This window comes from Girardinichthys multiradiatus, chromosome 20, assembly GCF_021462225.1.
Source record: "Girardinichthys multiradiatus isolate DD_20200921_A chromosome 20, DD_fGirMul_XY1, whole genome shotgun sequence".
Lineage (NCBI taxonomy): Eukaryota > Metazoa > Chordata > Actinopteri > Cyprinodontiformes > Goodeidae > Girardinichthys > Girardinichthys multiradiatus.
The window spans coordinates 41,439,199-41,454,125 of NC_061812.1; the positions used below are offsets into that span (position 1 = coordinate 41,439,199).

The 14,927-nt window shown below is 41.7% G+C and overlaps 1 protein-coding gene across 1 annotated transcript; it reads left to right on the top strand.

The window, feature by feature from the left end:
* The first annotated feature begins 9,539 nt into the window (after positions 1–9,539).
* On the top strand, positions 9,540–12,882 carry opn1sw2 (opsin 1 (cone pigments), short-wave-sensitive 2). The gene is made up of 5 exons (XM_047346275.1): positions 9,540–10,014; positions 10,125–10,293; positions 10,381–10,546; positions 10,634–10,873; positions 12,430–12,882. Exons 1-5 carry the CDS (start codon positions 9,636–9,638, stop codon positions 12,529–12,531), a joined length of 1,056 nt encoding a protein of 351 aa, XP_047202231.1. The 5' UTR covers positions 9,540–9,635; the 3' UTR covers positions 12,532–12,882.
* Positions 12,883–14,927: the final 2,045 nt, after the last annotated feature.

The following is a 14,927-nucleotide window of genomic DNA, read 5'->3' on the forward strand; positions in this document are numbered from 1 at the left end:
TCACTGCACTTTTCACAACCTTTTATATGCAAGGCAGCCATATTGGATTTTAAAGTCAGGCTTGGTAAAAACCCCTTGACTTTCCAAGCCAGAATTCAAAATATGTTAATTAAATTTCAACAATAAAAGTCTTCTGAAATAGAATGTAACTAACTTTTAAAGTTTAATGTTAGAAGGCATTGGTGTTCACTAAAACAACTCTTAGTACAACATTCTCCAAAAATGTTTGCTTGTAATAGCAAAAAAGCAATAAACATGTTCCGTGTGGGAATCCACACAGCACACGGTGTTATCCGTTCTTGATCCAGATAAAATAACGCAGACAGAGATCATCCACCCTAATGCTAACAGAAAGGAGGTTAACTGAGAGTAGGCTGAAATGTGATTAGCAGTCCTAATAGTATTGAGGATTAGCTGACTTCAAGCCTTTCCTCAATAAGGAGCTAATTTAATTAGCCTGTGTATTGGGAGTGTAAGCAAATGTGATTAGCCACAACTAAACTACTGTAAAAAATGTAAACTACATTTAAAAATATTGGCAGGAGATGGAGGGAAAAAATGAGATGCCCACGATTTCGGTATTTTGGCAGCCTGAACAATGAGGCTCTTGTCTCTACATTCTCCCAGCTGCACTGCCTGAAGAGTCATTCGGTTGCTCTTTACTGAATGTAATACTTTTAAGAGTTTGTGATCATGTTCTTTTTCTGTAATGTTCACAAAATCCTTCAAAAAATTAATTTGGCAACTTACATTAAATAAACGTATTTATCTGCATTTAAAAATATTGGCAGGAGATGGAGGGAAAAAAAGGCACTCTCTAAAATCCCTGATGATTGTGTGCTGTATGCTGATGACACTGTGAAATCATGATAACTGTCAAAGTCAAAAAATAACAAATGCTAAAATGCAAAAACTAATGCATTATTTATTATGTTTTGCATGGAAAGTAGGGAAAAAAATGTGAAGTAACCATTTTTTCTCCAAACAAAGCAAAAATATCAAGAAACGGAAGTAGGATTGTTGAAATTCCAATGCATGAAATGGGTGTACAAACTGGCAAAGTGGACATCCTGGAAAGGTGGCCAGCCATGGTGAAGCTAATGCAAAGATAGGAAAAGAATCAGAATCAGAAAAGCTTTATTGCCAAGTACGTTTTTGGGCATACAAGGAATTTGTTTTGGCGTAGTCGGTGCAATACAATACAAATTAAACAGTATAAACATATCTACAATAAAATATAAATATATGTGCACAGTTTTAAGTGAGTGAGAGTAAATATAGAGCACTATAAGATGCAAGAGCAATACAACAGTGCAGGTGATCATTGTGCAAGTATGGCAGTGCAAGTAAAGCAGGACTCCATGCTGAGCGTTAATGTAACGCATAGAGTTACAGGTTACAGGTGTCCTGTAGGCAAAAAAGGGGGGGTGTGGGGGAAAGGGAGAGTGTCAGGGTGGTTTCCGGGCTTTGTTAACCAGGCTGGTGGCAGATGGGAAAAAACTGTTCTTGTGGCGTGAGGTTTTGGTCCGAATGGACCGCAGCCTCCTGCCAGAGGGGAGAGTCTCAAAGAGTCTGTGACCGGGGTGGGAGGAATCAGCCAGAATCTTCCCTGCCCGCTTCAGGGTCCTGGAGGTGTACAGTTCCTGGAGCGACAGTAGACTGCAGCCAATCACCTTCTCAGCAGACCGAATGACACGCTGTAGCCTGCCCTTATCCTTGGCTGTAGCAGCGGAGTACCAGATGGTGATGGAGGAGGTGATGATGGACTCAATGATGGCTGTGTAGAAGTGCACCATCATAGTCTTTGGCAGGTTGAATTTCTTCAGCTGCCGCAGGAAGAACATCCTCTGCTGGGCTTTCTTGATGAGGGAGCTGATGTTTGGCTCCCACTTGAGATCCTGGGAGATGATGGTTCCCAGGAAGCGGAAAGATTCCACAGTGTCAATTGTGGAGTCACAGAGGGTGATGGGGGCAGGTGGGGCTGGGTTCTGCCTGAAGTCCACAACCATCTCCACTGTCTTTAGAGCGTTGAGCTCAAGGTTGTTCTGGCTGCACCAGTCCAACAGCTGAATAAACCCACGCATGCAGAGAGAGCATGCAAACTCAACACATTTGAACCAAAACTGGGACAGGGATAACAACTTATCCACCATATGCTGCCAAAGTCAGTTTTTAAACAATTCTACTTTCTTCAATAAATTCAATTCAATTCAGTTCAATTCAATTCAATTCAATTCAATTCAATTCAATACCATTTAGTAACTTCCATTCACAAGTCATCTCAGGGCACTTCATGGAAAGAAAAGACTCTATAACCTAGAATTGTAAATCAAACAATATATCTATAGTTTAGTCAGTCCAAAACGCTAAATAAAATTTAATCGGCCCAATTTATTCAGTGTTCAGATTCAATTCTATTTCAGTCCATTACTATAGATTTAAATGCAGGGTTTCAAATTCTTATTTAAGGTGCAGCGCTGGTGGTGTGGGCACGTAACCATGTACAGAGGCTATAGTCCTTGGTGCGGCTGTCTCGTGTTCGAGACCTGGCGACCTTTGGCGAATGTCTCCCCCTCTTTCCTGTCTACTTACTGTCAAAAAATGAAAAATAAAGGCCTCTAGTGCTGCAAAAAAAAAAAAAAAAATCCATTCAAATTGTTATTATTATTTTTCTTTTTTAAGGATTTCAGTAAATGATTAATTATATTACAGTAACTAAAATTGGTTAAAATAAAATAAAGGAGAGAAGGTCGAACAGAAAATGTAGCTGGGATGATGGAAACAAAGGGCGTCGTGTATAACTTGGCAGCTCGCACTTGAGCAATATTCATAAACTGTGTGTCTGCCATTTGCCCAAAACCCATCTTATCTGGTTGAATTCTTATAATGTAGAGATGCTTTGTTTGACTCATGTTGCTGCTGTCATTGTTTTGTATTGTATCACTACACACCACTCCTGGCAGGATCTGTCCCTGTGCTCTCTTCTGTGTTGGTTTTTTCAGCAGGTTCAGCTGGAGGGTGGAGCAGCGTGCTGCTGTCTCACACCTGTGAGCTATCAGGCTCGTTAAGGCAGCTTTTTAAGGATTGGGTTGCTGAGCATTCGACACCTGAGTGTCGTCCTTTGTGGTACCTCATGCCCCGTATCCTGTCTTTGACTAAAAACCTTGTGAAAGATTCTTGTAACCTGAAGCTCTGCTCCTTCCTTAAGGTGCCTCTTGAGGCAAGCTCCCTGGGTCCTCCCGGTTATTCCTGAGCAACCTGATTCCATTTACCTCCTGAGTTCCACGTTTGGATCGCAGGCTGACTGACACTGGCTTCTAGATGCTCAGCCACCGAAACCTGTCCGCCCTCCAACGAACTGCTTACCTCCGGAAAAACACAGACCTGTCCACCCTAAAGCTGACCTCCCCTCCTGGACTCCTAATCCTCCTGCAACAGTAAGTTTTCCTCACTCTGACTATTCCTCCACGTTCATGAAGCCAAGCTTACGTCTGCTTTCCTTCCCCAGAGGACGAACCGCTGGAGCAGCCCCGAGTTCCTCACTCATGTTATTGTCTCTTCTAAAATAAATATCTTTAACTTCCCTGGTCTCCTGAAAGTTTCTGCATGTAGGTCAAAAAGCTCGGTAAAACGATCCCTTGTCTCTCCTCCAGTCTCCAATCTACAGTTCCTCAGTGTGCCCAGTCAATTAATGGGGTGGATGCAGACCCCACTGATTTAGCTAAAGTCCCTGAACAAAAACCTAGACTTGAAAAAGGTATTCAGCAAAAGTCAAACACTCTCACTTCCCCCCTACAGACCGTACGACTGTGCAGTTGAATTGCTCCCTGAGGCTCCACTACCCTCCAGTCGGCTCTTCGACCTCTCAAAGCCTGAACACGAGGCCATGTCAAAATATATAAACGAGTCATTGGCTGCAGGAATCATTCGGCCCTCCTCGTCGCCCTTGGGAGGAGGGTTTTTTTTTGTCTCCAAAAAGGATGGTTCACTCCGACCTTGTATTGACTATAGAGGTCTGAATAACATCACTATCAAAAACAAATATCCACTTCCCTTAATCTCATCTGCATTTGAACCAGTTCAGGGATCTACTACTTTCACCAAACTCGACCTACATAATACATATTATCTTGTTCGCATCAGATAGGGAGACAAGTGGAAAACTGCCCTCCACACCCCACTCGGTCATTTTGAGTACTTGGTAATGCCTTTTGGGCTCACTAATGCGCCTGCAGTTTTTCAGGCATTAGTTAATGACATTCTTCATGACTTCCTAGACATCATTGTTTTTGTATATTTAGACGACATTCTTATTTTTTCAAAAAACCTACATGAACATCGGACACACATCCGTCTAGTCCTCCAATGCCTTTTGGAAAACAGACTTTACTTTAAGGGAGAGAAAAGCGGTTTCCACCTCAAGTCAGTGTCGTTCTTGGGCTACATCTTTGAGGGCGGACAGGTGAGAGCAGAGCCAGAAAGAATCAAAGCGCTGATTGATTGGTCGGTTCTAGAGAACCGTAAGCAGTTACAACGCTTCCTGGGGTTCGCCAACGTTTACCGGAGGTTTATAAGGAACTACAGTCAGACGGCTGCACCATTGACCGCCCTCACTTCCACTAAAACTGCCTACTCCTGGACCCCCGCAGCTCAAGCAGCCTTCCTGGAGCTTAAGACACGTTTCTCCACGGCTTCCATTTTGATCCAGCCTCAGACTTCCAAACAGTTCATTTTAGAAGTTAACGCTTCAGCCTCTGGGGTGGGGGCAGTCCTTTCACAGCGTTCTAGTACTGACCACAAGCTTCATCCCTGTGCCTTCTTCTCCCATCGTCTGACTCCCACCGAGTGTAATTATGACGTCTGAGATCGGGAATTACAGGCCATAAAGTTAGCTCTTGAAGAATGGCGCCACTTATTGGAGGGATCGGAAATCCCTGTGCAGATTTTTATGGATCACAAAAACCTTTCATATCTGCAATCAGCCAGACATCTCAACCCCAGACAGTCAAGGTGGTCCTTATTCTTCTCACGTTTTAACTTTAACATCACTTATCACCCAGGCTCCAAAAATACGAAACCAGACTCCCTGTCCTGACAATACTCTCCCCAGGACAATGAACAGGCCGAACCCATCCTACCGCCCCACTGCACCATTGGGACCCTTACACTGGGAGGTTGAAGGTTGGGTCAACCAGGCCCTGTAGTCTGAACCAGACAGTGGTACGAGACCCCCTAACATTATCTTTGTCCCATCCTCCATTCGTTCCAAACTTATCCACCGGTCACCTCCGTCCAACATTACATCAGATGCTGCAAGCACCTATGGCAGCTGACCACCGCAGCGCTTCATCGCTCCGCAGACACTACCGGAGAAGGGTCCGGGCTCCTCCCTACACCCCGGGACCTCAAGTATGGCTCTCCTCCCGTCACATTCCCCTGAAACTGGCGCACGGTAAGCTCTTCCCCAGATACATTGGTCCCTACGGCATTGACACGGTAATGAACCCCACTGCTGTCTGCCTCCGGCTGCCGCCACACCTGCGTATCCACCCTACATTCCACGTCTCCCAGTTGAAACTTGTCCGTTCCAGTACCCTGTGCCCCCTCCACCCGCCCAGGAGGTCTACGGGCACCCTGCCTATTCTGTGCGGCGTGTCCTGGGGTCCCGTCGCAGTGGCCGGGGGTGGCAATACCTGGTCGACTGGAAGGGATAGGGCCCGGAGGACCGCTCCTGGATCCCTGGGTCCTTCATCCTCGATAAGTCCCTCATCCGGGATTTCGAGGCTTCACAATGTGGTTCGTCTGCCTCTGCTGCACCGCCTTGTGGTGGTCGTTGATGAAGGGGTAATGTCAGGATCTGTCTGTGTGTTCTCTTCTGTGTTGTTTTTTTCAGCAGGTTCAGTTGGAGGGCGGAGCTGCGTGCTGCCGTCTCACACCTGTGAGCTATCAGGCTCGTTAAGGCAGCTTTTTAAGGAGTGGGTTGCTGAGCATTCGATGCCCGAGTGTCGTCCTTTGTGGTACCTCATGCCCCGTATCCTGTTTTTGACTAAAAACCTTGTGAAAGGTTCTTGTAGCCTAAAACTCTGCTCCTTCCTTAAGGTGCCTCTTGAGGCAAGCTCCCTGGGTCCTCCCGGTGATTCCTGAGCAGCCTGATTCCATTTACCTCCTGACTTCCACGCTTGGATCGCAGGCTGACTGCCACCGGCATCTAGACATTCAGCCACCAAAACCTGTCCACCCTCCAACGAACTGCTTACCTCCGGAAAAACACAGACCTGTCCACCCTAAAGCTGACCTCCCCTCCCGGACTCCTAATCCTCCTGCAACAGTAAGCTTTCCTCACTCTGACTATTCCTCCACGTTCATGAAGCTAAGCTCATGTCTGCTTTCCTTCCCCAGAGGACGAACCGCTGGAGCAGCCCTGAGTTCCTCACTCATGTTATTGTCTCTTCTAAAATAAATATCTTTAACTTCCCTGGTCTCCAGAAAGTATCAGCATGTACATGTAGGTCCAAAAGCTCGGTAAAACGATGACAACTCCATCTATAATACAATTTCATCCTGTCATCTCCTGACCGTTATGGGTGGATCGGAGGCATAACAGAGGTGGGTCGGCTTCAACCCACCTTGCAGAAACTTGCGATTACGTCCAGTTGGTTTCAAAATGTTGCTACGAACTTAGTCAAAGACACAGAAGTCTCCATCTTCATCCACAAGCACACCACACTCACTGTTTCATTGGTTGGTCAGTTGGATCGCCTCCTTAGTAGCTGGCCATGGAGGTTTTCAGACAGCAAAACTGTGGAAACCTATTTTTCCTCATGCCAATGTGGTTGCGGCAGATGACAGCATTTTTGAAGTCACAAAGAGTGAGAAGAAGGTTCTCATGACTTAGGTTCTTCTTATTAGTTTAGATCTAGCAACATGACTAAAGGAATGATTCGGATAACAGGAATTCAAATTCTAAGGATTTTCCTAAACAGCCAGGGTATCAAAACTGGGAGTCGGTTTCCACTCCACCTTTAGATAATCTAGGAAGCACAAGTAAAAGCCCTCTGATGTAAACTCTTCAGTGAGAAATATATGAAACTGGTAGCTGTTTCTGGAAGGAATATGATCATAATAGGCTCCATGTAAGTATGTTGAAATAATAAAATAATGATAAAATGCTGTTCCATCCTTCCAGACCTCTACAGAATCCCTGCAGCAGAAAGAGGAATTCACAAGAAGGTTGCACCCTTATCTGTTGTCACAGGAAAATATTACTGTACTGGCTGGCTAATGACCCTAACGATGGTACCTGATTTGAAACTTCAGAGCGCAAGTGAAAAGCTGTTTCACTGTAATTTTGAGGAATCTAGACTTCGCCTGATTATCTCTGGTTCGAAATCTAAAATACTTAGACTAATCAAATCTAAGTGAACTTTACACTAAACACAGATTTGTTTTGTGGGATTTATTAAACTTCTATTACATTTCCCAAAACACACTTAGAAGATCACTTTAAATGCTGTGACTGCAGATCTGTTTTTTTGTAATTTGCTTATAGCATCTTTACACTAAGCACAAGGCTTAATGTCAAACAGATGAATATTTTATTAGTAATTAATGCTTCAAATTAGCTATACAATTTATTATAAAAGTTTTTCAGAATGGTGTCTATATTTTGTGAATGTGTATCCGGAGCATAACAGCATCAGGATTAGACTGGAAGTGCTGTTTCAGAACAGGTTCTGAACATACGGCACGCCACACTGAACAAGCCCATTCAATTCAGCTAGACTTAGAAGGTGCAGAGGAATCCTGTATCAAGCAAACATTGTAAAACATTTTATTTGCAGAGCAATAAAAATGAATTTCCCTGAGCATTTTTTGTTTTTCTAGGTGAACTGAACTATTTAACTGCCCACAAATTCAGTCTTTTGAATTTTAATTTGTTTTTGGCACGACTTCTGAGGATCTTTATTTGAGAAGCTGTATTTAACATTGCCTCATCTGTTGCTCTTTCAGGGAAAAACCCAGGTCTATATGGAAATCTCACAGGTATATTACATTTCTGTTTTATTTGTGCAATTACACACTACATTTTCACTGATACATATATCCATAGGTAACATCTTTGGACAAATAGTATACCGAATCTAAAGTTCAATGGCAATACTCTGAACCTGGATGTAGTTTAGCGCACTAGGAAATATGAAATATTTATCAGTTTTTCCGCCTAAATTTCTAATATTCCTGGTAAAGGGTGTGTTCTTGGTTCAATGGTTTTCCTGTGTTTCTCAAAAGGTCTGGGTTACTTTTGAGGTCCAGACTGGAACACAGTGAACAAAAAGTTTTATTTTATTGATAACATTTATAGTTAATAAAAAAACATGAAGATCTTAGTTATTGACATCTCTGCTTTTGTAGTTCTTAAAATGTCTGTTTTGTGATGTTTGACCACTAAATGCGTTACACAGCATTTATACAGGTCAAATATAAATAGAAAAGGAACCAAGACTTTGTGCTGGTTGTCGGGGATAATCCTAATCCTGTTCTGTCTTCACCCAGGAAGTTCAGTTCCTCCAAGTAAAACGTGGCAAAAATATGAGAGTAGAAAAATTGGACGGATGTCTTGCTGACATAGGTCTGTCACTTTTTTTAACTAATGTATTCATAATGACAATTTTTACATAATAAGTTGCATTTTATACTGAATGATTTTGAAAATTTTTCAAACAGAGTCCAATAACATTAAAACTGTAATGTGTGAAAGATGTGCAGCAATTCTGCCTTGGTCGATCTGTTTTTACACATTCCACCTGCTCTGAAATACTAAAACACACAGTCTCCTCTTTACTGGGTTCTTGGACAGAGACTTGTTGGAAGAATCCTCTAAGCTCTGCGACGAAGGCGAACTGCCAAAGAATTAACACAAACAGATAAAGTAGCAGGATGGATTATCCTCTACTTTGCATGGGATTATGAGACATGATGTTACGGGCAAACAGATTACCAGGCAATGGCCTGCTGAGCTTTTCCCCCAGAACATGGGATTAACTTGTTTAACCAGGTTTTGACATCATGAACAAACTCCTTAAGATAAAGTATATGCACTCTGAACCACTTTTTCTCCTTGTTGGTGGGCTTTCATCCATTCACAATTCTGAAAATTGAGACATTTTTCAAACATTTCCCACACATTTAAATTATATCGTAATAAAAAACGTATGAAGGAACAGTTTGACAATACCAACGCTTTGGGTGCAGCATTAATATTACAAATGCATGGAAAACTCACTAAAACAGCAGATTTGTTCTTAGATCATCACCTGGACTTTATTGTCTGAACACATCTTCAAAACACATGCAACCCCATCTGCAACGCAGTAGGGGGATCCCTAAATGACTTAGATCAGTTAATGAAAAAACCCAATCAATTAGTCAATTATCAAATCAATTTGTCATGAGGTACACTGTTGTCTGGGGAGGGGAGGTCTTTATAAAATATCTGGAGCAGAAGAAAGAGGTATGATTGAGATTTGGACCTGGTAGCATTTACGTGTTCTTTTCCCAGTGTTATCATTATTAAAATATAAACTTTAATCATAAGGTTTAGTTAGGTTAAGTGCTTGCAAGAGAAAGAAGGCAAAATGAGATCCACCCAAGTCATAGAGCTGCCAGAAGACTTCTGGATCCCAATCCCATTGGACACAGATAACATCACATCCCTCAGTCCTTTCTCTGTTCCTCAGGACCACTTGGGGCATTCAGGCACTTTCTACACCATGGCGGGATTCATGTTTTTTCTGTTTGTGATCGGCACTTCCATTAACACCCTCACCATTGTGTGCACCGTGCGATACAAGAAGCTTCGCTCCCATCTCAACTACATCCTGGTGAACTTGGCCGTTGCAAACCTTCTGGTGTCTGTCATCGGCTCTTTCACTGCCTGCTGCTCCTTCACATTCAGATATTTTATCTTCGGACCACTAGCGTGCAAGATTGAAGGTTTTGTTGCAACACTAGGGGGTGAGATTTAGGTGCACAATACACAGATTCTAGCTGGGATGACCTTCTCTACATTAGACTACAGCATATCAATATTCAAAGTGGCTGAGACGTCTTCTTTGTTATTCCAGGTATGGTTAGCCTCTGGTCTCTGGCTGTAATAGCTTTTGAGAGATGGCTAGTCATCTGCAAACCCCTTGGTAATGTTGCTTTCAAGCCTGAACATGCTACAGCTTGCTGTGTATTTACCTGGATTTTTGCACTGATGGCCTCAGTTCCACCCTTGCTCGGATGGAGCAGGTAAGCAAGACATGCAAAAACTAAAACACTTGTAATACAAAGCTGTCAGACCAGGACAGCACACAAATGCACTTGTTATTCCCACAGGTACATCCCAGAAGGCCTACAGTGCTCTTGCGGTCCAGACTGGTACACAACCAACAACAGATACAACAATGAGTCCTACGTCATGTTCCTTTTCTGCTTCTGCTTTGCTGTTCCATTTGCCACCATCATTTTTTGCTATTCTCAGCTACTCATAACACTTAAAATAGTGAGAAAACATTAACATGGCTATGTTTTGTATGATCTTATTCAGTAAGTGCAGATGTCAGAGTAAAATGCGTGGTCTTTTCAACAGGTAGCAAAAGCCCAAGTTGAGTCTGCTTCCACACAGAAGGCTGAAAAAGAGGTGACCAGGATGGTGGTTGTCATGGTCCTGGGTTTCTTGGTGTGCTGGGTGCCCTACACCTCCTTCGCTCTTTGGGTTGTCAACAGCCGTGGCCAAATATTTGACCTGAGACTTGCAACCATACCATCCTGCTTCTCAAAGGCCTCCACTGTCTACAATCCTATCATCTATGTACTCCTCAATAAGCAGGTGAGCACATGCTGAAAAGACTTTAACAGCAAAGTGCTCTCTAATAAACAGGCCAGTTACTATGATCAATAATGATGTAACTTTGGAAAGGATAGTGAGGGTAAAAGAGTGATTTGGAGAAGCATCACTGTGTTGTCTGATTACAGCAATTATATGTTGCCTTATGACCTCAGTCCAGACACTTTTGTTCTCTGCATTTAAGGTCATCCTTACATGCCTTATGGTTCTTGCTGACAATGTCCAGCAAATAACTGTGATGAATGAGAAGCTATGTACAGGGGTTGGGCAATGAAACTGAAACACCTGTCATTTCAGTGTGGGAGGTTTCATGGCTAAATTGGACCAGCCCGATAGCCAGTCTTCATTGATTGCACATTGCACCAGGAAGAGCAGAGTGTGAAGGTTCACTTAGCAGGGTAAGAGCACAGTTTTGCTCAAAATATTGAAATGCACACAGCATTATGGGTGACATACCAGAGCTCAAAAGAGGACAAATTGTTGGTGCACGTCTTGCTGGCGCATCTGTGACCAAGACAGGAAGTCTTTATGATGTATCAAGAGCCACGGTATCTAGGGTAATGTCAGCATACCACCAAGAAGGACGAACCACATCCAACAGGATTAACTGTGGACTCAAGAGGAAGCTGTCTGAAAGGGATGTTCGGGTGCTAACCCGGATTGTATCCAAAAAACATAAAACCCCAGCTGCCCAAATCACGGCAGAATTAAATGTGCACCTCAACTCTCCTGTTTCCACCTGAACTGTCCGTCAGGAGCTCCACAGGGTCAATATACACGGCCGGGCTGCTATAGCCAAACCTTTGGTCACTCATGCCAATGCCAAACGTTGGTTTCAATGGTGCAAGGAGTGCAAATCTTGGGCTGTGGACAATGTGAAACATGTATTGTTCTCTGATGAGTCCACCTTTATCGTTTTCCCCACATCCGGGAGAGTTACGGTGTGGAGAAGTCCCAAAGAAGCGTACCACCCAGACTGTTGGCCCAATACTTGTGCTAGATGGGCGCCAAGGTAGTCCACTGCCAAGGACTACCGTACCATTCTTGAGGACCATGTGCATCCAATGGTTCAAACATTGTATCCTGAAGGCGATGCCGTGTATCAGGATAACAATGCACCAATACACACAGCAAGACTGGTGAAAGATTGGTTTGATGAACATGAAAGTGAAGTTGAACATATCCTATGGCCTGCACAGTCACCAGATCTAAATATTATTGAGCCACTTTGGGGTGTTTTGGAGGAGCGAGTCAGGAAACGTTTTCCTCCACCAGGATCACGTAGTGACCTGGTCACTATCCTGCAAGAAGAATGGCTTAAAATCCCTCTGACCACTGTGCAGGACTTGTATACGTCATTCCCAAGACGAATTGACGCTGTATTGGCCGCAAAAGGAGGCCCTTACACCATACTAATAAATTATTGTGGTCTAAAACCAGGTGTTTCAGTTTCATTGTCCAACCCCTGTATATGTCTGATGCTTTCTAACAAGAAATGCCCAACAACTCAAGAATTGTATTTTGTTTTTCCGTCTCAGTTTCGAACATGCATGTTATCCATGCTGGGGATGGAGGACGGAGAGGAGGACGTTTCTACAACACAATCAGTGACTGAAGTCTCCAAAGTTTCCCCGGCCTAGTCTGGCAGTAATCCTCTGTTAATTATTAATAGTAAAAACTCCAAAAATCATTCAATCCAAGAAAAAATCATATATCATAATTGTGCAAAATAAAAAATGGAAAAAATATGAAATTATGTTTTTTGACAGTTTTATCTGAGGATTTTCTGATAGTAAATATGATCAGTGTTTCTTTGTATTATTTTTGCTATTGTTTTTATTTTAGCAAAAAAAAGGTGTTTGCCATTTTGTTCCTTCCTACACCTATAGACCCATGTACTTAAACCATTGCCTATCAGTTTTATTTTTCTTTGGAGATTAGTATTTTCATGAGTTATGCACATAAACATAAATAAAAATATTAAAATCTCACATATCGTTTTATTGTATTATACACAATATTTTTGGAGACTTTCTGAGACCCTGTTGTCATTTATTTTGGTTCTGATCTGTTTGGGCCAATCTAACAAATGGTGACCCTTGATCAAACTAAAGCAAATCTAAGTCATCCGCTGTTGTTAGATATTATTTATTGTAGTCTCAAAATCACATGGAAAATTACTTTGAGTCAACTGTCAAATCAGGTACAAATCACACCTTTCGACAGACGGCTCTGTTTCATATATACAAAAGTTAAGCACGAAACAACCAAATCTATGATGCTACGAAATGGCAAAGAGAGGAAATGACCAGCAGCTGTTGAGGTCAAAATTTAAAAGGAAACACTTCAACCTTTAATTTTAACAGGATTAGCTTCTAATTTAATGCTACAGTTTTAGAGTGAAAAAACAGTGGAGTTTCTAATAGAAGTCCTCATGTAGAAGACTCTGGGGTGGTGAACCACGGCTCAGCCTATATCCTAATTTTGTCCTTACTTAAAAATTTAGACATAAAGGTTAAAAATAAAAACATAATAAGCTGAATGTATTTTACAGTTTATGTTGGGAGTTAATTGAGCAAATGTTTTTTGCTAATTGAAACAAACACCTCTTCAACTTTTAAGCCTGGGGGTGGAGCAGTCATACTTTGGACTTGGAGGACGACTGCTGCTTTTTCACTGGTAAAGGGAAAGATGGATTCAGTTGAACATTTCCAGCTCTGGAAGAAAGGATCACAGCATCAAATCAAAACTGTAGTAAGGAAGTAAGGAATAAAACCTCAACCCCAAGACAACCAAAAACCCACCCCACCAAATCTCTACATCAAAGATCAAGAGCCGATAAATTAATCCTCTGATCCTGGTAGAACTTGCCCTTAACACAGAGGTAGCGTGGGTGCAGACCTCTGGACAAAATAGCAAGGATATAAAAATAAAAATCTTAGCTTGTGCAAAAAAAACATACAAATCTTTAAAAAAAAAAGTGTTTACAAAATTTGTACTTGTTGTATGCTGAGCAGAGGTGGGTATTACTGGTTAAATTTACTCAGTTACATTTACTGGAGTAACGTTTTGAAAGAAAAAGGTATTTCTAGGAGTAGGTTTATTGCACCCTACTTTTTACTTCTACTTAAGTAATATTCTGCAGTAACACTACTTTTAATTGAGTAAAGTCTTTGGCTATTCTACCCACCTTGAGAGAAGCTGAATGAAGAACAAACACATTTTAACCAAAAATGCACCAGAAAGAGACACGTTTCCCCCTCTGGTTTGGGAACAAGCTTCACTGTTTTAATTTTATTTTCTATCTGCTGAGCTTGCTGTACCATTTGCAGGTCAAGTAAACATACAGTAATCAGTAGATATTGCCACTAGAAATACTTTACCCTGTTCTAACATGTATCTACTGTAAGTATTGGTTCCAGAAGTTTTATGTTGTGGAAAACTGAGATTTGGAAACATGTATTTCTCCTGCCAGAACATATTTTGTAATGATGTGATTTATTTTTACTAGTTTTTTTATTTTATTATTCAAAGAACCAGAACCTGCACACAATTTTACCTTTTGTTTGTATGAAAAAATTATTTTCATACATTAAATTTAACAGTATTGGTCAAGTACTCAGATTCTTAACGAAAACATTTTTACTCTCACTTGAGTGATTTTTTGGATGACAATTTTTCACGTTCTGGAGTAAAGATGTTAAATTAGTAACACTCTTACTTGAGTATAATGTTTGGCTACTCTACCTATCTCTGATGCAATCAGTCATTTCTGACATTTTAGGGTTATAAAACCTTTTTATTGGACTCAAACAACAACAAAAAAACCAATTTTAATAACTTTTGTTTTTAGCATTTTCTGCAATGTTCACTAGCACAGCAAGGCTATTTATCCCTCAGCATATAAAACTTTTCTTTCAGCAATCGAGATACTGGTTTTAAAAACAGAAGCAGATTTTTGAACAAACAAAACCACAAATAATGTGATATTAGATAGACCAAATGATAATCAGCTAGATGCTAGGTAATATGCGTG

Coding starts and splice junctions, on each gene's coding strand:
- opn1sw2 (XM_047346275.1), top strand. CDS start 9,636: ATGAGATCCACCCAAGTCATAGAGCTGCCAGAAGACTTCTGGATCCCA. Junction 10,015..10,124: donor TTTTGTTGCAACACTAGGGG/GTGAGATTTAGG, acceptor TTGTTATTCCAG/GTATGGTTAGCCTCTGGTCT. Junction 10,874..12,429: donor ATGTACTCCTCAATAAGCAG/GTGAGCACATGC, acceptor TTTCCGTCTCAG/TTTCGAACATGCATGTTATC.